Here is a 27,144-nt window from a genome sequence, read left to right on the forward strand (position 1 = left end):
AAATAAAATAAAAAAAAATTATCTGGCATGCAGAGCAAACAAAATCTTGGAAGTGTAAGGCGTGAGGAGCGAGCCGCAGCGTCACACTCGAATGAAGCGACTAATCTTTTACAAATAACCCTGTTTGTAGACAAGAGCTTAAAATAATTCATCTTTCTCCTTGCAGATTTGTCTACAGAGTCTAGGGAAGTTTGGCACATGGTATTAGATTACACAGCGAGACCATGAAGCAACTTTTATATGATCTAATATCAGTTTTTAAAAGCATACACTAGTCATTTGTTTCCTTGCCTACAGGGAGCACCATTACTATAGGGTTCCATCCCCCCCCCCAACCCCAGAAATGGGGCTTACGAAGAAGACGATGTGGTGGAGATATGACTGGAACTTGACTCGTATACCATTTCTGATGATTCTGGCGGATTAACAAGCGATTACATGTCCTACAGTGGTAAGGAGATAACCGTTTTATTTTATCATGTGTGTTTTTGGACTTTTGCTTGATTGAGTCAGATCTGAGTCATTGATTTTTTTTTTGTTGCCATTTACACAGCATTTACATTCTAACAAAAGAAAGAGAGAGATGCCTGTGTGGTGCAGTTGAATCTATTTGGCAGTGCATTCCTTCATTTCCTATTAGTCACGATACGAGTCATCAATAAGAAACAAAACTTACTGACTCTTAGACTATCTATCAGAAATGACAGCCGAGATGTCGCGATTATGATAAACAAGCCTAATTATAAAGGAAAATGTTTTATTTATTTTGCCTTGATCTCTTGTATCACCCAAGCGTCTAGTTTGTAACAGTGTCAGACTGCAAGTAGCAAAATATACAGACATCTCTCTATACCTGTAGAATTATTATTTTTTTTTGTTTGTTTGTTTTTGTAAGGGGGTGCTCGTACTCATTCTCCATTCCCCCCACCATCCCTCGTTTCGCTCTAATGTGCCCCGGTGAAGGCTCCTTGCGCCGCCGTGGCGGTGGCGTTCACGGCGGCTTGGCGCACGGCGTCGTTTGAAAGCACTCCCGTGGTAAACTCCGCCTGGGCCTTCTGGAAACTGGCGCCGGTCTGCCTGTAGAGAGAGTGAACCTGGGCGAGGGAGATAAAAGAGCGCAGTGAAGGAGTGACCGTTCAAGCAAAGACATCATGCAAACGAGAGGGCTTGAGTCTTTACTGCGGGCGATTAAGGCAGATAGGGAAATGAGACAAGCTGACTGAATGTTACTCTACTTTGCATGAGTCGAGGCTATCGTTCGGTAGCTGCTTTTCCTAACTGAAGAGGACATTAAAAAAGGCGCACGGCTTCAGGGCTCGACTGTTTAAGCACGAATCATGGCTCGTCGCATGCTGAGAACCGTTACAACATCCTAGATGTTTGTGTGCGCACAAAACAAAGTATTGGTGCTGATTTTATTTAATTTTTTTAACATTTTGACGTTTTTAAAGAGATGATTTAAAATGTGCCCCAAAAATGCGTTATAGGTTAAAATGTAAATGATTCATATTTCTTTAAGTATTGATGCTAAAATTGGTGTAAGCTTCTAGAAGCATATGACCTGTAAATATTGTTGCTTTAATTGTTTTTTTTGTCCGTAAAAGCTTATAAAGCAAAACGGTAGTGTCCGTAACCGTGTCAAATTCACGTTGCAATATCGTAACAATTTTACATTATAGTATAAAACACAATTTCAGGTTTAGATCTTTTTATGTGAAATCTAAATTGGCCAAGTTGGACAGACAAAAAAAATCTTATTCGATGTCACTATACGTTCCCTTCTTGATACAATATGTTAACACTGAACATGTGCCTCGAGCTTCAGTCAACGTTATAAAAGTTTTACCGAAAGTTATGCATAGGAAAGTGGGTGTAACTTTTTTTATTACCTGAAAAAGGAGGTTTGATTTGCACGTGTTGGTAAAGTAAGTCTCTCTATACAAATGTACGACTTGATAAGTGAAGCCTTTGTGCCATTTTGAACCCAACTCTCAAATCCTCTTTTATTAAAATCCTCTTTGTCTTGAATGTTGGTTTCTTCTCCTTTAAACTTCTTACTCCGTCTGTGCACACCGCTCTTGTTAATGGTGTCATCTCCATAAACATTCTGTAGCGCAGCGGGACACCATCGACAGCAACAAAGGGGAATTCCCAAGATCTTTATATTTGCACACAGTTGTTTGCGCAGATGCTTCATGGTATCGTCGGTTGTTTGGAAATTGCTTCTCGGTAAGAACCAGACTGGGATTTAAATACGGTTATAAGGACAAAAATAGAGCAGGGGTTTTAAAAGTGTGCACTCTCAATGAAGACGTCTTATAGCACTGGCCGACAGGAATTCGCAAGAATCTTAGCCTTTCTCCGGACCTGCACGTGCACATCCTCACTTCTTTCCTCCCTCCATCCTTAAAACTTATTCTTTTCCTTATTTTCTCAATAAAATAAAAATACCAATTCTCCATAAGACCATCGATCTTACAATAACAATTTGATCGAATTAAAGATTAAATAAACGTGCCTTGAACTGATTGACCACAGAAATAATATGAAATGTGTTAGCGTTGGCTTATTTAAACCTTTATCCTCAACCATACATCAATCAGCCATAACGCCATGATCGGCAACAGGTGATGTGAATAACATTGGTTCTCTCGTTACAGTGACACCTGGGAGTGGTAGCGATATGATATGATGCAACTGGTGAACATTTTGTTCCTAAAGTGGCCGAATGTAAGGAATTTGATCGACTTTGACAAGGGCCGAATTGTGATGGCTAGAGCAACTCTAAAACAGCAGCTCTTGTGAGATGTTCCCCATCTACAGTGGTCAGGATGTACCAAAAGTGCTTCAAAGAAGGAAGACCGGAGACAGGATCATGGGGGGCCAGGGCTCATTGATGCACATGGGGTGTTCGGAGAAATGTTAATGCTGAAAGGTGTTTGAACACACAGTTTGTTAAGCAGAGAGAAAAAAAGAAAAGAAAGAAAGACAGGATCTGAGTCTACCTTCTTGAGCAGAACCACTCCCATGGCAGCCTGAGCAGTGAAGACCAAAGCGTTCAAGAGCATGATCACCCCGACTCCGGTACTCTTTTTCAGCGCGGCGAGGCTCACTATCCACCCGCTGCGGAAGCACAGAGAAAGACAAGAGACAGAGAAGACCAGAGTGAGATGAGGGAGAGGGACGGACGCTGGAAAGTTCAGGACCTTTAATGAGATATCCGTGTCACCTGAAGCCCCAGCCAGGAATGCCGATAGTCATAAGGACGTACAGCACTACTTGGACGAAGAAGATGAAGAAGAAGACAAAGAAGTTGAAGGAACTATCGCTCCTGAGGAGAAACAGAGAGATCCACACATTGTCTTAAACTAATTCTAGGAAATGTTGTACAATATGAGCAGCTTTTCCTACTTTAAATAACATTACAGTGGTGTGCAGAAGTATTCCCTCCCCTCTAAACTTGAAAAATGACAGAATATGACACAACATGGACCAATGGAGGCTTACCCAGTCAAATTCCAGGACGAGGTAGACCAGAAGTGCATTAGTTAGAGAAGCAAAAGTATGACCTTATGTGAATGCTCTGTGAATGTTATTTTACAAATTCAAAAATTGCTCCGGTAGCACGTTGTCTTTTAGAATTAAAAATATTTTTTTTTGCTCTTTATCAATCTTTGTGACTGTCCAGGAACAAATGTACGAGGGGCGTTCGAGTCAAACCAGGACTTGTGATGAAATTTCTGGGTAATGAAAGTGATTGACATTTAGAGGAGACTTCAAGCACGGCGATGAGACTCTTACTCACAGTAAGACATTTAAACGGTGCAATTGTTTTAAAGAAGGCCGTACGTCACGGGAGCGTTACAGGAACTCGGCTGGTAGTTATCGCCAACATCTCCCGTACGGTCCTGACCTTGCTCTGAGACATTTCCACATGTTTGGGACATTTAAGGAATTCCTGGGAGGCCAGCGTTTTCGACGTGAATCAGGCATTTCTCATTAATGGCTCCGGCGTGATGAGAAAACTTTCTACCTTGATGGGACCCAAGCACTGGGATAAGTACATTAGTGTAGCAGGATAAGAGGTTTACTCTCATATCAGTGTTTGTTATTCTGTACAATTTAAAGTCCCGTTTTGACTTGAACGCCCCTTGTATAGTGCTTTAACTGCACAAAAGTCGACAGTAACTTCTCAACTTCTGCAGTGGTTTGCACTAGAACCAATTTAATGGCTCTAGTAATAGAAGTGTACACTTACGCACTCAAAAGTTTTTGTGTTTTAAATTATTTTTAAATATATATTAATGTCCCGACAGATTTGTATAACACTATAAAATGTGCAAGGCACTCTCTCTCTGCTACTGTATTCACTGTCTGAGATGCAGACGGCTCATGACCAGGGTGTCAGGCAGACGGACTAAGTACTGGTTTGTACCTGAACGCTTTATACACAGGCCTGTACCAACAGACGAAGGAGCAGGGCGTGAAGAGCAGAATCCAGAGGATGGCCAGGCCGAAGTCTACACCTTTATCCGTGTCCACACAAAACAGAGCAAGGCAGGAGAGGACATTGAAGGCCAGAGTGCAAGCTGTACCTTTATGGAGGAACCAAAATAATAATAAAAAAAAAAAAGGACAGAATAACAAAAGGCAAACTTATAAATACAGCAAGTTTTAAGCAGTCAGTTCTTTAATTAATCATGAATTCTGAAATTTAGGCATTCATCTTAAAGTAGGAGTTAAATTGATTATAAAGAATATTTTAAATATTAAAAGTGAATGTGACATTTTGACATCTAGTGGTGAAAATAGGTTACTGCAAGCATTAATATCAATTCCTCACAGAGCAAAACGTAAGATTTATACATTATATTCCATAAGGAAAATATAAATACTAAAATATTATTTTAAACTAAATAAAAAAAATCTATTCACCGCATTATTATCAAACGATATCATGAAATCTTTGGTAAATGACCATGTAATTCATTTCCAGAGCACCGACTTTAAGCCGCAGTAAAACACGTGAGAGGTGCAAATAGTTTAAAGAAGACCGTATGTCCGTGATGACATCCCAACCCCCTTTATACGCCTTTGACGCGAATGTACAACGTAAAGCATACCAATCCACCTGACTAAAAATCTCTGTCCCCACACTGCCATCATGTGGCCAAAAACCGTAATCGTGCCTAAGGAAATTAATCTCGCGTAAAATGTAAGTGTTGTCTCTGCGCCTTTAAATCGCGAGGGGAATCCCGGACGCCATTTCGTCTCAGAGCTGTTTTCCACTGTATTGGACTGTAAACACTGTTTTGTTGAGGATTTTCAGAAATTAGGATTATTCACCATCAGGACAGCCAAGTATTAGTATTTGGTATTAAACCTTTACAACATGGCCCGTCAGACACATTAGTCCATGCGTCAACAAACAGGGTGATACGTACCCATCCAGAAGTAGTACACATTGGTGACGATGCGCTGAAAGCTCTGACTGATCTCCACGTTAATGTCATGATAGAAGCACGGGCCCACCGGACAGAAAGATGGCAACGGAGGCCAATTCTTCTGGGAGGCTTAGACGAAAAACAGAGTTACTAAATGTCATTCAACATTGTAGAAAAAAAACATCAAGATATTATTCACTTTATCCAAAGAGACTAACAAGTGATGGTCTGTTAAAACAGCGGGTTCTGACTTTGGTCCTAGGGGATCATCTGGCCCAAATATACACTACCGCTCAAATGTTTGGGATCGCTTGCAAATTTGGCTCTCAGGAAGACCATTCCAGGAAACCAAGACCAAAACCTACCTCAGATTAGAGCCATTATGAAGGCTTTACAGTGTATAAGTAGCAGACACATCATGATATCATAAAATAAAATCAATAAATAAAAAACAATAAATAAAATCAGGAACAACCATGGAATTAGAAAGTAAACCTAAACTTTTAAGCGGTAGTGTACGTACAGTATATTCTAGTGTTTTCCATGCTCTATCACTTTCGCTTTGGTGAAAAGACTAAAATGTAAAAGGGGATGTCCAAGAGCAAGGTTGAGGAAATACTTTGATAAACTAAATTTAAATTAAAGACAAAGCTGCAGAAAGAATAAACAATTTTTCTGTATTCTTTTCTATGACGCCTTGATGTGAGGCTGAAAGTCACATGACTACACAAATATTTCAATCTGTTAGACTAAGAAAAACGAAAAGTGAAAGCTCAAGCATTGTGTTTAACGAAACTATCTGCCGGAGTCGTCCGTGCACGTCCGTCCATCTGACTCGTGTAGTTCACTCACAAGCTCCGGTGCTACGGCTCTGGGAGTCGAGCTCTCTCTCCCGCCTCTCCAGCTCCTTCGCTTTCCTCTCCAACTCCTCCTGCTTCTTCAGCAAGTCGGCTGTTGTGGCGTTCACTGCAGATTGCTTCGAGAAAACGAAATTAAAGAAGCCACTTAACTGATTGCACTGTGTTGTAAACAATGTTGCTGTATCGTACATGACTATAGAGCGGAGTGCTAGGATGCTGATTTATCTGTTAAACTCGATGCGTCCGCAAAAAAAAAGCTGAAAAAGCTTACAATGATAAAGCTCTTCCTAGATTATGTGCAATCTTAATGGGGAGCTATTAAACATTTTTGTAATTCATAAATACATTCTCTGTTTTTTGGGTTTTTTTTTTGTATTAGCCAGGGGCTTAAACAAGCATTTTTTTTTCTCCTATTGTGACATCATATAAGTACTCCTCCTTCAGGTTGTTTTTTAGCTGTGCAGTTTTCTGAGGCGTGGCTCAGCAGTAGCTCATTTACATAGACAACAGAACAGCACATTCGGACGAGGAGTGAAATAAAGGGATTTAGGGTTAAAAATGTCATTATCTGAAGGCCATGTCAGCTGGAGAAGCTCTGAGACCTGCGTGTTACAGAAACAATACACAAAGATAACCTGAGTAAATACGAAATGCAGCTTTGCAACTTCAGGATCTGGGCGACTTGCCATTGATGGAACCATGAAGTCTGCGTTCTACCAGAAACCTGGCCATCAGTTTATGACCTTAAGCTCAAATGCGCTTCGGTTATGCAGAAAGATAATGACCCGAAACACAACAACTAGCAAGTCCACCTCTGAATTGCTTTATAAAAATAAAATAACATTTTGGAGCGGCCTAGTCAAAGTCCAACAAAAATCCGATTGAGATCCTTAAACAGGCTGTTCATGCTTGCAAACCCTTTAATGTGGCTGATTTATAACAATTCCGCATAGAAAAGCGGGCCAAAATTCCTCCACAGCGATGTCAAAGATTAACCAGTTATTGCAAATGCTTGACTGCAGTTGTTGCCGCCAAGGGTCGTTGTCACAACCAGTTATTAGGTTATCTTATTAGGGGGCAATCACCTTTTCACATATAATTTTTTTTATTGCATTTTGTATTTACTTTGGTTTCCTTTGTGGAATATTAAAAATTTTCAATCGGGGGTAAATACTTTTTCACGTGTAACTTATTTAAAAGTAAAAAGTAGCGCTGTGTCTACCGTCCATGGCCATGTTGAATAAAAAAAAAAAAACAAAAAAAAAACACACACACACACACCTGTGTGCTGTAGGATCCATAATTCCTGGGTTCTGTGGGTGTAGTCCTGGTAGGCAGGGTCTGAGGCGGGAGGGTCGGTGGTGCGGTCGGTGGTAATGTTGGAGGCGTGGCCTGATAAGGAGGCGGAGGCTGTAATATACAAAATAAATAAGAAGAATTATTATACTAAATCAATATGATTACGAAGTGAATCAACATCATCCGGGATTTACTGTTAATACACAGTCATGAGTAGATGTGTTTCTAATATACTGTCAGGCATCTGATATACATTTATCAGAGTATAAATGACATGTTTAACGGAATGATGTCATATAATAATAGGACACATGCTGTTACAATTCATTAAGTGAAACACTACAATGATTAATGATAAGACACAGATTTTACCGAAGCTACTCAGGGAGCCTACTGTACATGTTTAACATGAGCTGTGAGACGCGTCACATTCGGCCTGAAACATTAACCGAATGATACAAATGTGCAGGAAGAAATGACTAATGGGACCGCTGATAATACTGATCGCTATTATCCTACCGAAGTCGTCATTTCCCATATACACATCGCTGCTTATGATGTAGCTCGTGTTTTTGTAATACAACTCTGACATGATTCATGTTGAGCATAGATGTGGTGCGTCATCTCTATTAGCATGATCAAATTAGACACGATCAGAGCATGCATCCAGAGCATTAACCTTTACTGGTCTCCATAATAAAGGTCAGCCTCGTAATAATACTCTGTCCTGTGTTAAACACGGCCCTGGATTAAAACTAAACTCTGTATTAAAACTATGTTCTGAATAAAAGGCATTTTACTGCATTAAAAGTAAGGTCTGTATGTAAACTAAAGTCTGTAATAAAACTATGTTCTGTATTGAAACTATGTTCTGTATTAAAACTAAGGTCTGTATTAAAACTAAGGTCTGTATCTAAACTAAAATCAGAATTAAAACTCTGCCCTGCATTTATACTAACCACTGTGTTAAAATTCATCCCTGCATTAAAACTTCTAAAGATCTGTACTAAACCTCTGCCCTGCATTAAAACTAGGCTCTGTACTAAACCTCTGCCCTGCATTAAAACTAGGCTCTGTACTAAAACTCAGACCTGCAATAAAACTAGGCTCTGTACTAAAACTCGGCCCTGCATTAAATCTAGGCTCTGTACTAAACCTCAGCCCTGTATTAATACTAAGGTCTGTACTAAAACTCGGCCCTGCATTAAAACTAGGCGGTGTACTAAAACTCGGCCCTGCATTAGAACTAGGCTCTGTACTAAAACTCGGCCCTGTATTAATACTAAGGTCTGTACTAAAACTCGGCCCTGCATTAAAACTAGGCGGTGTACTAAAACTCGGCCCTGCATTAGAACTAGGCTCTGTACTAAAACTCGGCCCTGTATTAATACTAAGGTCTGTACTAAAACTCGGCCCTGCATTAAAACTCTGCCCTGCATTAAAACTAGGCTCCGTACTAAAACTCGGCCCTGCATTAGAACTAGGCTCCGTACTAAAACTCGGCCCTGCATTAATACTAAGGTCTGTACTAAAACTCGGCCCTGCATTAAAACTAGGCTCCGTACTAAAACTCGGCCCTGCATTAAAACTGGGCTCTGTACTAAAACTCGGCCCTGCATTAAATCTAGGCTCTGTACTAAACCTCAGCCCTGTATTAATACTAAGGTCTGTACTAAAACTCGGCTCTGCATTAAAACTAGGCTCTGTACTAAAACTCAGCCCTGTATTAATACTAAGGTCTGTACTAAAACTCGGCCCTGCATTAAAACTCTGCCCTGCATTAAAACTAGGCTCTGTACTAAAACTCGGCCCTGCATTAGAACTAGGCTCCGTACTAAAACTCGGCCCTGTATTAATACTAAGGTCTGTACTAAAACTCGGCCCTGCATTAAAACTAGGCTCTGTACTAAAACTCAGCCCTGCATTAAAACTAGGCTCCGTACTAAAACTCGGCCCTGCATTAAATCTAGGCTCTGTACTAAAACTCGGCCCTGCATTAAATCTAGGCTCTGTACTAAACCTCAGCCCTGTATTAATACTAAGGTCTGTACTAAAACTCGGCCTTGCATTAAAACTCTGCCCTGCATTAAAACTAGGCTCCGTACTAAAACTCAGCGCTGCATTAAAACTAGGCTCTGTACTAAAACTCAGCCCTGTATTAATACTAAGGTCTGTACTAAAACTCGGCCCTGCATTAAATCTAGGCTCTGTACTTAAACTCAGCCCTGTATTAATACTAAGGTCTGTACTAAAACTCGGCCCTGCATTAAAACTAGGCTCCGTACTAAAACTCGGCCTGCATTAAAACTGACTCTGTACTAAAACTCGGCCCGAAGTGGGAATTTGACCAATCTGCTGACTATTATGGTAACTAGATGACTTTCCCTTTCCTTTGAGACACTTAACATAACAGGTGTTTAAAATGAGAAGCAGACCTGTGGAATACAGAAGCGATGAAAGCGATAAAAATTTTCACAATCGGGGTTGAGGGAGGAAGGAGACTTTGAGCTAAAACAAGCCCTGTACTTTTGAAACTTAAGTAAATTTGAGGTTGAGTTCTCTTGTTTAAGAGAGGACTTCTTTTTGTACTTTGCCCAACACCAATTAAGTCTCAGGTCTGTACTAAACCCACACAAGCTTAAAACACAAGCTCTCTATCACCAAATTCCTCATTTACACGATGTAGTTAGACAGTGTTCAGGACATGGTCTTGACTCTGACATGTCATTTAAGCACTGCATGCTTAAATGCACATCTTTTCAACAAGAAACGGTAACGGCAGAGACGTCTCCGTCTCTCAAATGTACATTGTTCTGGATCTCTGCACTGTCCATAATGGATAAAAATAATCAGATGGTCTCAGACGAGTAAGCCGAGGGTGACGGTCGCGGGAAAACTGCCCCAGAACGGCAATAGCAAGAAACCTGGAGAGAACCCAGACTTAACAAGGAACCCAGTCTCATCTGGGTGATAACAGGGATTGTTTTGCAGTCACACTGTTTGTAAATTTGTGGCAGACATCAATCTGGAAACAGTGTAGCACTGACAATCATAAGGCTAGCTAGACAGATAGTTTCCCTTTATAAATGCTGAGAAATGATATTTGAGAAAGTCAACTAGAGACAGCAACGCTGTCGCCACCCAGACGAGTTCCTCCTATGTCAATCGCTGATTACAGTAAAAAAAAAAAAAAGGAAAAAAACGGATGCACACATTCATGCATAATCATGCATTTCGACATCACGAGCAAAATAGTTTGGTGTTTAAGTTGCAAAGTGTGTGTGTGTGGGGGGGGGGACTTTTATTATCCCAAGAAAACAATATATGCCATCTTGAGATATGGTGTGTTATTGAGATAACCACAAAGAAATAAAATTTTTTGTTCTTTTAAGAGTCAGTATGGCCTTTCTCTATTATTCAGACACATGTACAAACATGCAAGAAATAAAAAGACAACCCTGTAGTTTTACGATAAAAACAAAGGCACCAAATCCGCATCGTGACTCTCGCCTGCTATTTTTCAGACCCAAGATGAAAACTGAAATCTTTCCTGATATTAAAAGAGGTCAGGTTCTTGTTGGGTCTGATGGTGGGCGGTCCCAGAGACAAACAGGTAGGCATCTTAAAACAAACATCACTTTCTACGATTAAAGTTCAAGATTAATGTTCAACTTAAAGATCAAATCCACAAAGTCATAACCTGAGCCCTATGAAAGTCATCTGCCCTCTGGACCCGTCATCTTTCCACTATCGCCCTTGGCTTGCTCATCAGGGACAATCTTATAATATGCGATAAGCTCCATTAAACAGTTGATATTGAGATGTATATCTGCTACTTCTGCTCTGTAAATCCTTCATAACGCCTCTAATCTGAGGTGCTGGTTGTTAATTGGTGATTCCTGAGGTAACTGGTGACTCTAAATGAACTTCTCCTCTGCAGCAGAGGTACGTTTTGGTCTTGCTTTCCTGGGAAGGTCTTCATGAGAGACAGTTTCATCATGATGCTTGTTGGGTTTTGCAAATGCACTTGACAAAAACTGTTCTGGCAAGAACTGGTCCAGATCAGCTGCTAAAATAACAACAATTTATGTTGTTGTTACATAATTACCTAACTGTATATGTGTGGTTTTAAAATCCTCATTATTATTGTACAATGTAAAAAATAAATCACTAAACAAAAACAAAGAAATTTACAAGTGATACCAAACTTTTGAGCAGTAGTGTACTCATTATTTCTATTAATTGTTCTTTTGATACTGTATCGCCGCTTTGCACCAATGACCACCAATAAAAGCGCTCCGTGAATAAAATTTGAAAACAACCCTGATTGTAAAGCTTCAAAAATTCGAAAGATTAAAAAATAACCTGAGATCTGCACAAAATAATCTGCATAAGATTGATTATTATGGACGTTTATTCAGGAGCATGCACAGTGTCCAGGTTTCTCGGCTGCCATGCGGTAGGTCCGGGTTTGATTCCTACCCGATGCCCAAACCCCAGCTGACTGAATGCAGCGCCGTTTCAAAGCCCGGATAAAATGGGAGGGTTGCATCAGGATGGGAAGGGTATCCGGAGTAAAACCTGTGCCAAGCTGTTGTGCGGATTGGATGGTCCGCTGTGACGATCCACTCGAGGGGAGCATCCAACAGGACCAAAGCAAAGACCAACAACGAAATTTAGTCATGTTTGTGTGGAGAATCATTTTTTGCATTAATAATCGTGATAATAGTCCTCTAGAGTTAAAGTTACCTTACATTTAGCAGACACCCTTATCCAGAGAGACTTACATTTTTATCTCATTATACATCTGACCAGTTGAGGGTTAAGAGCCTTGCTCAAGAGCCCACAAGTAGCAACTTGGTGGTCGTGGAGTTTGAACCTGGGGCCATCCGATCAGCACATCAACTTTGGCACAGGTTTTTACACCGGATTTATCCAGGCTTGGGACCGGCACTGAATCCAGTGGCTGGGGTTTGGTCATTGGATGACTAAATACACAAACCAGTAAACAAAAAAAAAAAATCGACCGCAAAAAAGCCTGGTTTTGTGTGGTGATCATGCATTATTTAAAGGAGGCGTTAGTGATACTGGAGAAAGATTAGTCGATCTTTAAAATCATGGGGTTGCTGTTAGTCTTTCAGCTGCCCCGAAGTTTCAAGGGGTCAGCACAGCGGACCATACGATCCGGACATCAACTTAGGCGCAGGTTTTTACGCCGGATATCCTTCCTGACGCAACCCTCACGATTTATTAGGGCTTGAGACCGGCATTGCATTCAGTGGCTGGAGTTTGGGCATTGGGTGGGAATCGATGAAGCAAGAAACCCATCACTGAGCCACCATATGGTGTATGAGATGTGCGATTTCTCCTCTTTACCTTGTTGTCGAAGGGATTGTAGAGGTCCAATGTGGGGTAGTCTGAGCTGCTGTGTTGGGTCACTGAGGGATCCTGTAGAAGATTTCAAAAAACCACACACACACACACACACACACACAAAGATAGAGAGCAAGAGAGATCAAAGATTAACCCTTATTAAAAGAAAAAATTCTACACTCAGGAATAACAATAATAATAATAATAATAATAATAATAATAATAATAATCACCTGGAATGGGTTGTGGTCCTCACTGGGTTCAGGGAAACTTGTGTACTTGGACATGTCTGATCAGTTCCTAGCACTAGAGATCAGAGAAAACGTGTTTTTACGTGTTTTAACAGAGATTCCTCCGTGTCAATAAAACTCACTCGTCTTGTTTGCGTCTGAGGCGTGTTTATTTATCCTCTCTATCCTCTCAACGCGGTGCGTTTAACGCCGAACAGCATTACAGTGTTGTTGTTCTGTCGTATCGCAGGAAAGACCGGAACACGGAAGTGCACAGTCATGTGACTGCAGCTACGGAGCACGTGAGCAGCGAGCGAGGGCGTGTCTCTCGGCAGCTGCAGCGGCAGCAGCAGCCGCCGCAGCAGGATCAGCAGTAGTACTGACGTAATCTGTAGGCTCGGATCTGATTGGTCGGAAGAACGCGTGCGTCGTTTACGTAAGGAGAGAGTCTAGAGAACTGGAGCTGGAGCGCGCGCGAGCGGAGACGGTTCTGAGAATCTGGAGGAAGAGGCGTAGCGCGTGCGCGCGCGCGCGTTTGTGTCGCAACAGTTCACGTCCTAAAATGGAGGCCTGGTGGAGGCTGATTCTAGGAGGTAAATGTCCAAATGTCACTTCAAAGTAGCCTGCAGTAAGATTATTTACCCCCTTTTTTTTTTGAGGAAGGACCAACGACAATAAAATTATTTTATTCATTCAATAATTCATCTTCCATACTGTTAATTCTCCATACAGGGCTACACCCTGGACAGGGTGCCAATCCATCACAGGGCACACACACACACACACACTTACAGGCACACTTTGGGAAATTTGGAAATAGCAATTCGTATAATCCTAATGGATTGGCACTGCATCCAGGGTGTATACCACCTCGTGGGATAGGCTCCATGGCCTCCGTTACTCCATACAGGATAAAATGGTAAAGATAAGAAGATGATGAATTAGCCTATGAGGCATGAATCGAACCCTCAATCCTGGAGGTGTAAGGTCAAATTGCTACACTACCAGGGGTGTACAAGGCCACTACGCACTGGTAGTGTATTTGCATGATTTATATAAATCATATATATATATATATATATATATATATATATATATATATATATATATAAACATTTCAGCTTGTCCCAGCCCTCCATGTGTCCGTGCCGTCAAAATGCCAAACACTTCTTATCAGTTACGGTGACTTGACGCGAGCTATCAGCAAAATAAAACTCATTAAAAACTATATGTGCTTCACAATTACTTAAAAAGCAGTGGACCCAAAACCCTCTCAACTGAGAGTAAACTGACAAGTCGGACAAAGTGAATCATATACGCCTTTGACACGAATATACAATGTAAAGCATACCAATCCAGCTGTTTTCCACTGTATTGGACTGTGAACTCTGTCCTCTCAGGGATTTCCCGAAAATAGGATAATTCGCCATCAGGACAGCTTTACAGGACAGACATTTTCTATCATTGTGCTCCCAGACTGATTCATTGAAACCGGTGAGGCCGTCTCATTTCGCCTGCACACACATACGATATACAGAACTTTAGACATTTTATGCATTCACATACACACTGACAATATTGTAAATAATTGTAAATATTGGTATCTGCGCACTGCAGTGTCTAATTTATGTACAGTACACGTGAGGTAGTTCTGTGATTAAACCAGAAGTAGAACCGCGGTCCGTTCATATCTCTGGAAAATCATAACTTGAATGTTTGTAAGTCGGGGACTACCTGTATAAGAAGATAAAGCTAATTCTGAGCATTCATTTTCAACATTCAGGTTTGAATGCACATATCTTTCATGTAGTCAGAATTATTGGAGGTGATTATGAAGGTGTTCAGTTGGTTGTTTAAACAATTTAAAAACTTTGCTCTTAGTTTGAGGACTGAGTTTTACTTGTGTTTAAAAGGATAAATTAATATGACAATCAGAGAGCTGCCTCTTGGGGGAAACAATCCAATTTAAAGCTACCAAAAGAGGGAAAATCCATCATAGCTTTTTTTTTTATAAGCAATGGGTATACTTCAACAACAATTCAGAATATCCTGAAAAAGAAAGGAACCAATGGTGTACGAACAACCAGGCACTGAACAGGTCAGCCAAGCAAAAACAGCAGCTGATGCTAGAAACATTGTGAAAGCTGTGAAGAAGAAAAAAAAAACCAAACAACAGCCGGTGACATCTCAAACAACCTCTACAGGGCAGGGATGAAGGTCCCACAATCCAATGCTCAAAGAAGACTTTCAGAGCTAAAATAAAGAGACCAAACCACAAGATGTAAACCTCTCATCAGCAGTAAGAATTAGAGGGCCAGACTGGAATTCACAAAGACAGGCCACAAATGTTGTAAAACGGCCTAATGCCTGTAATGTAAATGTAAACTGAAAACAATCTCTACCAAAGTGATGGAGAGGCCACAGTGTTTATAAAAAAAGGATCTGTTGATGATCCTGAAATATACGAGCTGATGGGTGAAGCTCGGTGTATGTAGAGTCATGGCTTGGGCTTGCATGTCTGCATCTGGAACAGAATCTTTATTAATGATGAAACTCATCATGGGTCAGCAAAATCAATTTACATCTACAGAAATCACATACACACATAGTCTAAATGAAACATACTGTGTGATCATTTACAGAGAAATACAACGAGCCAAAACACATTGTAACACAAAAAACAGGAAGGTTATAGACTGGCCAAGTCCATCAGCAGACCTTAACTGAACTGAGCAGCATTTCACCTCCTGATGAGGAGACTGAATGGAGAAACCTCCCAAAACACACAACACCTGAAAGAAGTTGCTCTACAAGAGTGGAAAAGCATAACAAAAGGAAGAATGTAATAGTTTGGTGTCAGTGGACCGTCTAAGGATATCCTTCTTCCTTGTAATGTTTCCTGAGCAGCTCATTTTTGTTGTCTTTAAAGATGGGTTTAACAGTTAACATTGAAACATGACAACCACGAGAATTAATCATGTCAGACATGCAGATATAATAAAATGCACTTTTGTAAGTACAGTATGCCTCTTTTAAAATACTGTGCGTTTTTATAAATAATAAAATGATGGCTAAGCATCAGCTAAATGGTACTTAATATTTAAGCAGTTATTAAGATTTGTGCCAATATTCCAATAATCCATTCTCCTAGGAAGAGGTTGAGGCTTAGCAGCTAAGCGCGTACTTGCATAGGAATCACACACAAAATCTTTTCAATTAAATTAAAAAAAAAGGCGTCTTGCACCTCTCAGGTCCGGGTTCGATTCCCGCCTCGGGATCGTGTCCATGGAGTTTGCATGTTCTCCCTATGCTTGGTGGGTTTCCTCAAGCAATCCAAAGAAAGAAATGCAGATTAGGATAATTGCCGTTGGCCAAGACTCAGCAGGGATACCAGACAGTGCCACCATATGTATTTTTGTGCTGTAAAATAGTTGAAAGTTCAGTTATACTGTATGATCTATTATATATTTACTCCATTTTGGGAGTTGCTCTGACCTTGTCGTCTAGCCATCACAATTTGGCTAGCCATCGTCTAGCCATCACAATTCAACCTGTGAACCAGTGAGAAGGTCGTGGGTGGTCAAAGCTCACTAATGCACACATGGAGTGTAATCAGATTCAATAGAACAGCTGCCATAGCTTAAATTGCTGAAAAGATTTAGATAGAAAGGAATCAGAACTAAAGGTGGGCAGAAGATTCAAATTCTATCCTGGAAAAACTGGGTGTAAAGCAGGAATGAAGGTCAGTTCATCAAAGGACGGCATTTACACACATGCACATCTGTACATGTTCAGAAATACAATGTCGTCTGTCGCCTTGCACCTCTAGGTTCTGGGTTCATTTTCCGCTTTGGGGTCTGTGTGCATGGAGGTTGCATGTTCTTCTTGTGCTTAGTGGATTTTCTCCAAGTGCTCTGGTTTACTCCCAAAAACATGCACATTAGGCTAATTGGTGTTCCCAAAATGCCTGTGGTGTGTGAATGTTGAACAGAGGAAGGCATGGTTGTAAAAAAAGAAAAAATCACTGATAATTACATAGTCACTACTGTTTCATATCGATGTATTGAAAACACACCTGCAAATGTGCTGTATATATTTTCCTATATTTTGTATGATTAAGCTACAGTATATTAATGGCTGTGGGTACAGAAACACATGATGACACATTAGATGCACATAAAATTGTGTCATGATTTGTCCTATCTAATCGAACATGCAACTCCTGACATGTTAAAGTAATTTGCAAAATTGTGTTAAATATTGGATATAAGGGTTTCCATATTTTTGCATTATCAACCTATGGAAACATAATATGCAGCATGTTAAAAAAAAAGAAAAGAAAAAAACCTTGCAATTCTTTGCTTGTTTTTTTCCTTTTACGGCTCACCTACCCTTCTTTGCCATCAGCTCTAAAAAATAAAAAATGAAATCCTCAGCCAATGAAGGGGTATGCAGCATTATGACATCACCGTCTCCGGAATGAGCCGAGTTGCTATGACAACAGGCAGAGGTTGGAAGCATATTCTGGATGTCTTGTGGGTTTTGTACCCCGTTTCCAGTCAGTATGGTTTCGATTAGTGGGGGGATGAAAACAGGGCCCCATTCAAACCAAACCAACAGAGAGTGTTTTCACACAGAAAGAAGTCAGTGACCCGCTGTAAGACGACATGATGATTAACATTGCGCCTGTTTAAATTTCTGAGAACCACATGTTTTTTTTTGTTTTTTTTTTAATATTTAGCCAAGGAAAGTGCCAAGTAGTCAGATGGATCTTACATTAGTCTATGTGTTTTGTTTTTCCCCCAGTGTTTCTGCTTCTTGTGATTCTAGCTTTCTTCTTTTTATTCTTTTTATTCTTTTTTTACATTTGTGTGTGGGCCTGCTTGTTTTCTTAAAATTTAATTAGACACACCTGGATTTAATTTTGCCTCGCTCATATTCTTTTAATGAGTCAGTAAGTATGTGCTGTCGGAGAGGGGCGTCTGCCTCACTCACTCACTCTCTCACTCACTCATATTGCTTTATTCTGTATACAAAGTCACGGGGAGGTCTGGAGCCTATGCCAGGGCATGAGGCGAGGTACACCATGGACAAAACATCAGCGAGCGCTCAGATCCAATGATGAGTGAAAGAATTTGGGCTTCCTTTTACTAAAGTCACTTGCTTCCAAAAATGGCCAAACCACATTTCTCAAATGTTTCAATAAATGTGGTGTATTTATTTATTTTTATCTGAGAATTAAACAAGGCAAACACATAATGTATTATTTTCGCCTGACAGTCTATTATGAAAATTTCCTATATATAAGTATGACTTAAAAATTGAAGTACGTGTGTTTTATACCAACTTCATCCTTTTATGCTCTCATCAAGGGTTGCCACAGCAGACCATCCAATCTACAAACAACTCAGTACAGGGTTTACGTTGGATGCCCTTCCTGATGAAACCCTCCCATCTTTCCTACCTGGCCTTGGGGTGTGGCAACCCACCAATGGCAGAGCTTGAACCTGGATCCTCAGAGCCTTAAATCAACCCACTTCCTGTAACTTCATCCTCTTAACAAGTTCAATTCACATTTACACACTTTGGGGTATTAATAACATCCTGGTGCCCCGCTTCTGGCTGAAGATCTCGTCACATGGATGCCCCGTGTGTCTCTCTGGGATGCGTCTGGTGTCTGGGGATGGTTCTCTCTACCTAGAAGACGGTTCTGGCCTTGACTGGTGTTGGCAACTGTTTCTCTGGGGACTTGACAGTTCGATAGTTCATGACTGGAACTTCTTACAAGTCTACCTGGGTCTTCAATAATTACCTGGACTCCATATTAACCTCAATTAACATCAGCTTTTATAGCTGAACTGCCCCTAACCCTACACACTGTATAAATGCAGATCATTTACTGCTTTCTGTTTCACCCAAATGAGGATGGGTTCCCTGTTGAGTCTGGTTCCTCTCAAGGTTTCTTCCTATTATCATCTCAGGGAGTTTTTCCTTGCCACTGTTGCCCTCGGCTTGCTCACCAGGGACAAACTGACCATTTTGATTCATACAAATTCACATTTCATACAAACTTAAAAATTTTTTTTGACTGTGTAAAGCTGCTTTGCGGCAATGAAAATTGCTAAAAGCGCTATACAAATAAAATTGAATTGAATTGAATTGAATAACACAGTAGTAGGTTTCTCGCCTGCCCATGCGGAAGACCCAGGTCTCAGCTAGTGACCAAACCCCAGCCACTGGTCCCAAGCCCAGATACTCTCGACGGGAGTAGCCAAAAGACTAACAACATTCACATTTACACACTCATCACAATAAAAAGCTGAGTCAAATAGGATGAGCCTCTACATATATTTTCAATTTTTCTAAAAATTTTTTTATTGATTATAAAACATGCAGATTTTCTGTCATGAACTGGCCGAAATAGTGGGCTTTAAACATACAAACGTACACTTTTATCTTATGCTGTACATGCTGTACAAGTCCTCTCACATAGAGTGCATTTTAAGGTATTTTTGCATATTTGTCACACTGACACATTTGCATATTTGTCTCACTGTAAAATAAGACAAAAAGAAGAGCAAGAGGAAACACATATACACAGCTTATAAAGGAAAGAAAAGTGTCATGCAACACCGGTATCACCCAATTTGAAAAAAGCGATTGTCCCGCCAAATTTAATAACTTCTTGCTGAAATACAGTAACAGCAACCCAGTGCTACCGATAACTGGAGATCATCCTTTTGAAGGGAGAATTTTAATTCAACCACACTCGAGGGCTTTCTAGAATAACCTGCATCTCAACAAGGTTCGGAACTTTAAGTTGATCCAACTAGACCAAACCTTTTAGCCCAAACCTTTTGGGCTTATGATCGCTGTCTTTTTTGTGGATGAAAGAATTCCTGGGTCTATCAATTATCAATCAATTAATTTCAAGTCTGCCAAGCCTGCAAAGTATCCACACACTATCATGCTACCACCACCATGTTTCATGGCTGGCATAAGTTTTTTCATGTGAAATGCAGGGTTATCTTTATGACTTTTCTCATTCTCCAAAGACATGCAGATTAGGCTAATCGGCGCTCCCAAAGTGAGTAAAGTGTGTAAGAGCATGTGTAAATGTTGTCCAGAGAATGTCTTAATAATAGTAATAGAGACAATGGTCACCATTGGCCTCCATGGTCCTAAGTGGGAATACAGAGGTTTCAAGCTGGATGGATGAAAGGATCTTTATGCCATTATAATTATTGCAAAAGGTTTGGATCATTATCCAGGTCTTCCTTATGTCCCCAAATGTACAACAAACCCCTAAAAGGGATAGCTCAAGTCTGTCTTAAATTAAAAAAATGAGGACGACCAAGACCTGTTTTAATGTACTTAATGTATATGATTTAAGGCAGACAAACAAAACTATCCCTTTAATGATCCTTTGTGTTAGTAGTAGCTCTTCGCCGTTAACATCATGGATAACGACCCTATCTGGGAAGAACAAAGCCTAAATTTCCTTAAATAAAGCACCAGAGCCTTTGCAATGGCTTCCAGACTGATGTATTTCAATAACCGTATTTCTCATTTTTCATACTTCACATTGCTGGTCAGGATCTATTTCAGTCATTTTTTAAATACTGTTTAAATTAAGATCTGGAATAAGTAAGTGTGCCAAATATGCAAAGTGAGCAGGAATCTGTAAGGGGCAAACACTTTTTCATGGTGCTGTAGATGGAGAGCGGCCGATAGTAGATAGCAGACATACAAGATAAACACTTGTACCACAGCATTCATGATTAAATGAAGTTTTTAACCAAATATTGTGAGATCCCTCACTCTCGCTCGTAGACACGGGTACAGACAACGTCTCCAGCACTCATAGTCTGAAACAAAGAATACATTTTAAAAAATGTCAAAAACAATCAATAGATTTATTGAATTATTAAGCAAGTGAGATTAATTCAGTTAAGGGTTCAGGATTTCACTATGGACCAGGCCTTATGCACTATATACAATCTCTTACACTGACCTATAAAGTTACATCGCTTATTTGTACATGCAGTAAACTTCCGTTTGTCTGCTGACATCAAGGGGTCGCCACAGCAGACCATCCGATCTGCACAGAACTTGGCACAGGTTTTAAACCACATGCTCTTACTGACGCAACCTTCCCATTTATTCCACCGATGGATGCGCTCGAACCCCGATCCTCGGATCCTCAAATCAACAACCTAGAGCCTTATTTGCTTTTTGTCCATGTAGTACTTATTTAATTACTGTTGTTCCCATAGACAACTCTCTGGGCTTCATGCTGGTTTATCAATTTTTAAAAAAATCCAGTGCTGAAACCAAGAGCAAACATTTAGCGCTATAAATTGTTTAAACATTCACCTTGGCGACCAGAAACACCGGTCATCCATAGGTTCCAATTGTTTTAACCACATGAAATATATATTGGTTCAAACTAAAGGTGCCATGTTGTATTTTTTCTTGACAAACTACTGGATTTAACTAAATGAGAGTTGGATGACCAGCCCAACCTAATGGATTTACAAGGTTAGTTCTGATATCTGGCTAATCAACCTTGTCTCAGGCTTTTTTTAATTTATTTTTTTTAGGTGCACTGTCTTACAAAATAAACCGAACTATACTATATGGCAAAAAGTATGTGTACATAGTTGGTACATTCTGGTTAGTTCTGTTCAGTTTATATGCAATCTATAGTGCATTCAGAATGTTTTTAATTATAATATAATGTGCATGTCTTTATACTGTGGGACGAAACCCACCAAGCTCCACACACAAACCAGATGTGAGATTTGAACCCCCATCTCTAAGGATGTGAAAAGGCCTTAAGGATATTCAGCTGAGGTGGTAGCTTGAAAAATGAAAAACTTTCTAAATGCACTATAAATAAAAGAGTGCCATATGCAGGGTGGCATGGATGCCTTGTTTTGTGACTAAGACTTATTCAACGAATTCCATGACTGCCTTACTAAAATGAGCTCCCCGTTATCGGTCAGCTCACGAGTCCAGGATGTCCGAGGTCCCTCGCCTTTCAGCAGCGTCTGCTCACAGGTGATCTTTCTGTCAGAGTCCCATTTCGGAAAACTCTAAATTGAAGGAAAGACAAAGACAAGCTGACCACGAAGAAAAGCCAGTAAGTTTCACTTCAAGGCATGGATGTGTATTAATAATAAATAAATTGACTAAATTTACTGTGCATGGTCGTCCATCTACAGTGGTCTCGTTGAACATCTGGCCCACGGTGAAGATCACGTGAGTAGTGCGGACGCTGGTGGATGTCTGTATCGACAGAGTCTCTCCTTGCTGCTCGATCTGAACCGAGGGCCTGGACGCTGCGGCTACTGCGATTTTCCTCAAGAAGACATTTACGCCTTCCAGAAAACACACACAGAAAAAGGAATAAGAATGTAGCTGGATCAAAAGACTGCTTCTTGTGGTTACCTGATTTCCTGCCTGAGGGCATTCAATGTAATGGAATGTGTTTCCTAGAAACATTCCTGGAAGTAATTAAAACCAGATTCACCAAACCTCATTTCTTGCAGCTCGGTCAAGGAAATATCGAGTCATGAATAATTATTTGGCCATGAGAGACATCGTGTTAGGAGCTTTATTCACTTAAAGAAAAGAGCAATGGCTAAGGAATTCACTAGCATGAAGAAATAGGAATGTTACTTTTATTGAAGTCAAAAAGCCGCAATGCCAAAAACATTAATACATACAGAACTGCTAGTGAAGAAAGGACTACTGGTGAACCAGTGAATGTTGTGGCCATTCAAAATTTATTGATGTGCATAGGGAGTAAAGGCTAGTCCATTTGGACTACAGAAAACTTACTATAGCATAATTCATCAATTCATTAATCTTCCATACCGCTTATCCTGCACAGGGTCACAGGAAACCTATCCCCAGAGACATCAGGGAGCCTATCTTCGGAGACTTCGGAAAGCCTATCCCCAGTGACTCTAGGGAGACTATCCCTGGAGAATTCAGGGAGCCTATCCCCAGAGACTTCAGGAAGCCTATTCCAGAGACTTTAAGGAGCCTATCCCCAGAGATTTTAGGGAGCCTATCTCTGGAGGCTTTGGGAAGCCTATCCCCAGTGACTTCAAGAAGCCTATCCCCAGAGACTTTGGGGAGCCTATCTCTGGAGGCTTTGGAAAGCCTATCCCCAGAGACTTTGGGGAGCCTATCCCCAAGACTTCAGGGAGCCTATCCTAACAGACTTTGAGGAGCCTGTCTACAGAGACTATGAGCACTAGGCAGAGTACACCCTGGACAGGTTGCCAGCCCATCGCAGGGCACAAACACACACATGCAATCACACACTATGACCAATAAAAAAAAAAACTATTAGCCTAACCTGCACGTCTTTGGATTGTTGGAGGAAACCCACCAAGCAACTCCATGCACACTAACCTGAGGCGGAAATCGAACCCTCGATCATGGAGGTGTAAGGCCAGAGTACTAACCACTACACCACTGTAGCTCCCACTGTAACACAAATTGCTGAAAAAGTTAACACTGGCTGTGATAAAAAGAAGTCCCCGTGTCCACAACCAAAAGCTCCTACAATGGGCAATTGAATCATGACTATAAAGCAATGGGAAATAGAGACCTGGTCTGATGAATTATTCTTTATTTTACTTAGTGTATGTATTTTGCATATGTGGGGAAAAGATGGCACCAGGATGCATGAAGAACGTGTGCTGCTCTGGGCAACATTTTGCTGAGAAAACCTGGGTTCCTTGAGCATTCCTCTGGATGTTACTTAAACACCTAAGCACTGTTGCAGACCAAATACACCCCTTCATGAGTATAGTATTCTCTTAATATCAGTGAACTCTTTCAGCAGGTTAAAGCACACCGATACCCTAAAACATGACAAAGAGTTCAAGGTGTTGACTTGGACTCCAGATTCACCAGATCTTAATCGGCAGGACATGTTCTCACTTTAAGAATTCTATATTTTTGCGACATAATTTCCATATAAGCACATATATATTTTTTTAATCGTCATTGACCAACGTAGGGTTGCTGACACATACCTGTGCCGCTTGAGTTTTAATTTGGAAGTGTTTGCTACTAACGTCACCTTGCACCTTCAGGGTCTGGGTTCGATTTGTGCATTGGGGTCTGTGTGCATAGAGTTGGCATGATTTCCCTGTAATTGGTAGGTTTCTTCCTTCCTTCCAAAGACATGTCATTGGTGTGAATGCACGGGTGAATGTTAACCATAGGTCCCACATGGTTGTAATTTGGGAATAAATACAACGGTAATCACCACTGGCCTCCACAGTCCCAGATGGATGGATGCTAACGTCTTGGTGCCAAATACCACAGCACACTTACAGTAGTCCTGTAGCGTCCATGTTTTGAAAGACCAGAGCTGTTTTGATGACACAAGGAGGACCTACTCAATATTAGTCAAATGGTTTTAATGTTATGGCTGACTGGTGTGTTCATGACTGCCCAGCATTTACACACTGCACTGGGTGTGAATTACACACTCATCATAATTTCATAATACACTTTTTTTTTAATGGTCTTTCATTGCAGGACCTTTTTTTTTTCACTTTGCGACCAAAGTTTTGAAAAAATAAAAAAGTTTTCCCCGCTCGCGCACAACAAAAGAGAAACAGAGTTGGAGGATCCGTTACAGAACAAAGGGATGGTGATGGTGATATTTACAAATCCGGAATCGTTTGATCCTGTACAACGTGTTTAATGCTCTTTCATGTGTACAGTGGACTACAGACTCACCACACACAGCTTTATTAAATAACATCCAATAAACTCCGCAAGAAGTGAGCATTGGCACGCGCTCATGCGTTTTAATTAATTAATTAATTAGATAACTACATCCTCACCCAGCGCTTTTAGCAGCTCCTCAAAGTTCTCTGAGCTTCTCATCCTCCAGCTGCCGGAAAAATTCACCACCGACTCGCTCATGTTCATTTACTGCTCTGAAGCGCCGCTGTGCACGAGCTCACACTCTCCGTTACAGAGCTCTCCAACCTCAAGCGCGCGCGCGCTCTCTCTCGCTGTCTGTCTTTCTCCCTCCTCGCGCGCGCGCTCGCGCGCTCTCTCTCTCTTCACGCGCTCTCTCTATCTCTCCTCCATCTCCCACCCTCTCCCACATTCTCTCTCCCTCTCTTCTCTGTTTCTCTCTGTCTCTCTCTCTCTCTCTTTCTTTTTTCTTTCTTTCTCTCTCTCTCTCTCGTTTTCTGTCTTTTTTCTCCTTTTTCAGTCTCTATCTCTCCTCCATCTCCCACCCTCTCCCACATTCTCTCTCCCTCTCTTCTCTTTTTCTCTCTGTCTCTCTCTCTTCACGCGCTCTCTCTATCTCTCCTCCATCTCCCACCCTCTCCCACATTCTCTCTCCCTCTCTTCTCTGTTTCTCTCTGTCTCTCTCTCTCTCTCTTTCTTTTTTCTTTCTTTCTCTCTCTCTCTCTCGTTTTCTGTCTTTTTTCTCCTTTTTCAGTCTCTATCTCTCCTCCATCTCCCACCCTCTCCCACATTCTCTCTCCCTCTCTTCTCTTTTTCTCTCTGTCTCTCTCTCTTTCTGTCTTTCTCTCTCTCTCTCTCTCTCTCGTTTTCTGTCTTTTTTCTCCTTTTTCAGTCTCTATCTCTCCTCCATCTCCCACCCTCTCCCACATTCTCTCTCCCTCTCTTCTCTTTTTCTCTCTGTCTCTCTCTCTCTCTTTCTTTCTCTCTCTCTCTCTCTCTCTCTCTCTCTGTCTTTCTGTCCTCTCTCCTTTCAGTTACAAAGCAATTATAAAAGATGGATTACATTATATAACATCAATCTGCATTTATAAACATAAAAATGCTAAACATATTAAATATAAAAGAATAACATAGTAGATACAAATTAAAAACAAACAATACATCAATATTACCAACAACTCTCTCTCTCTCTCTCCCTCTGCCTGTCTCTGTTCTGTCTTTCATTCTCTTTCCTTTTTCAGTCTCTCTCCCCTCACTTTCTCTCTCTCTGTCTCTCCCTATCTCTGTCTGCCTGTCTGTCGCTCTCTCTCCTCTCTCCCTCTTTCTATCTCTGTTCTCTCTCTCTCTCAGTTCAGAAGGGATTTATTGTATATATACATATAGGCCTACATATGCATGTATATAACGTAATCCATCTGGGTTACATTATACATAACATCAATCTGCATTTATAAACATCATAAACATATTAAATCTGAAAGAATAGCATAGTAGATAAACAATAGAAAAGAAACACAACACAACCATCAATATTAACAACACCAACTCTCTCTCTCTCTCTCTCCGATTGGCTGAGAGCTCTACTCAGAAATTGTGCCAGATTGTCCTTGAGCTCAGTTCTGCAGTACTGTACTTTACTTTAGCTGTTATACTCTTTACAGAAAGGTTATAAATTATTCATGACAAGTTAACAACTTGATGTAACAAATAGTTTTTGCTTGTTGTTTTAATACGTTATCTTTCTTGTAGTCTCAATATAACATTTTAGGGCTAACAATTCATTCTTTTTGATAAATATTTTATTGTGATATCTACACAACAAAGACATTTTTGAGATGTGCATTACACTGCATATTTTACTGTATTCATAAGTTTTTCAAGACGATTGTATTTATTATGAATTGTTGATTAACCCAGAGCAGCATGATGGTGTAATAGTTAGCACTGTTGTCGCACCACCTGCGGTTGAGGGTTTGATTCCCGCCTCAGGGTCTGTGTGCGTGGAGTTTGCATGTTCTCCCCGTGCTTGGTAGGTTTCCTCCGGGTACTCCTGTTTCCACCCACCGCCCAAACACATGCAGATTAGAATAGTTGGCATTCTGAAGTTGCCTGTAGTGTGTGTGTGCCCTGTGATGGATTTGCACCATATCCAGGGAGTACTCTGCCTTTTGCCCATAGTCTACTGGGATATCCTTTAGT

At 40.7% G+C, this 27,144-nt stretch overlaps 2 protein-coding genes across 3 annotated transcripts; both read right to left on the reverse strand.

Moving 5' to 3' along the window:
* Positions 1–4: 4 nt before the first annotated feature.
* On the reverse strand, positions 5–13,475 carry scamp3 (secretory carrier membrane protein 3). 2 transcript variants are annotated; one of them, XM_053490092.1, is made up of 10 exons: positions 13,350–13,470; positions 13,210–13,282; positions 12,980–13,051; positions 7,586–7,714; positions 6,297–6,420; positions 5,445–5,573; positions 4,436–4,595; positions 3,230–3,331; positions 3,006–3,123; positions 5–1,094 (listed from the first exon to the last, which is right to left on the reverse strand). In XM_053490092.1, the coding sequence occupies exons 2-10, from the start codon at positions 13,261–13,263 to the stop codon at positions 945–947; spliced, it is 1,038 nt and encodes a 345-aa protein (XP_053346067.1). In that variant the 5' UTR covers positions 13,264–13,282; positions 13,350–13,470; the 3' UTR covers positions 5–944. The 2 variants fall into 2 exon arrangements, with proteins under 2 accessions (XP_053346067.1, XP_053346066.1); XM_053490091.1 differs by having other exon boundaries at positions 13,210–13,475.
* A 6,068-nt stretch (positions 13,476–19,543) lies between these two features.
* Positions 19,544–25,261, reverse strand: crabp2b (cellular retinoic acid binding protein 2, b). Its single transcript, XM_053489654.1, has 4 exons — positions 25,086–25,261; positions 22,411–22,589; positions 22,188–22,304; positions 19,544–21,074 (listed from the first exon to the last, which is right to left on the reverse strand). The coding sequence occupies exons 1-4, from the start codon at positions 25,171–25,173 to the stop codon at positions 21,024–21,026; spliced, it is 435 nt and encodes a 144-aa protein (XP_053345629.1). The 5' UTR covers positions 25,174–25,261; the 3' UTR covers positions 19,544–21,023.
* Positions 25,262–27,144: the final 1,883 nt, after the last annotated feature.

This window comes from Clarias gariepinus, chromosome 28 (assembly GCF_024256425.1).
Source record: "Clarias gariepinus isolate MV-2021 ecotype Netherlands chromosome 28, CGAR_prim_01v2, whole genome shotgun sequence".
Classification (NCBI taxonomy): domain Eukaryota; kingdom Metazoa; phylum Chordata; class Actinopteri; order Siluriformes; family Clariidae; genus Clarias; species Clarias gariepinus.

What these genes read in the sequence shown, in the direction of transcription:
- crabp2b (XM_053489654.1), bottom strand. Translation starts at nt 25,173, where the DNA reads ATGAACATGAGCGAGTCGGTGGTGAATTTTTCCGGCAGCTGGAGGATG. An exon ending in GGAGCTGCTAAAAGCGCTGG is followed by an intron (nt 22,590 to 25,085) that starts GTGAGGATGTAG and finishes GTTTTCTGGAAG; the next exon opens with GCGTAAATGTCTTCTTGAGG. An exon ending in TAGATGGACGACCATGCACA is followed by an intron (nt 22,305 to 22,410) that starts GTAAATTTAGTC and finishes CCTTCAATTTAG; the next exon opens with AGTTTTCCGAAATGGGACTC.
- scamp3 (XM_053490091.1), bottom strand. Translation starts at nt 13,263, where the DNA reads ATGTCCAAGTACACAAGTTTCCCTGAACCCAGTGAGGACCACAACCCA. An exon ending in ACAATCCCTTCGACAACAAG is followed by an intron (nt 7,715 to 12,979) that starts GTAAAGAGGAGA and finishes TGTATATTACAG; the next exon opens with CCTCCGCCTCCTTATCAGGC. An exon ending in GAGTGGTTCTGCTCAAGAAG is followed by an intron (nt 1,095 to 3,005) that starts GTAGACTCAGAT and finishes TCCCTCGCCCAG; the next exon opens with GTTCACTCTCTCTACAGGCA.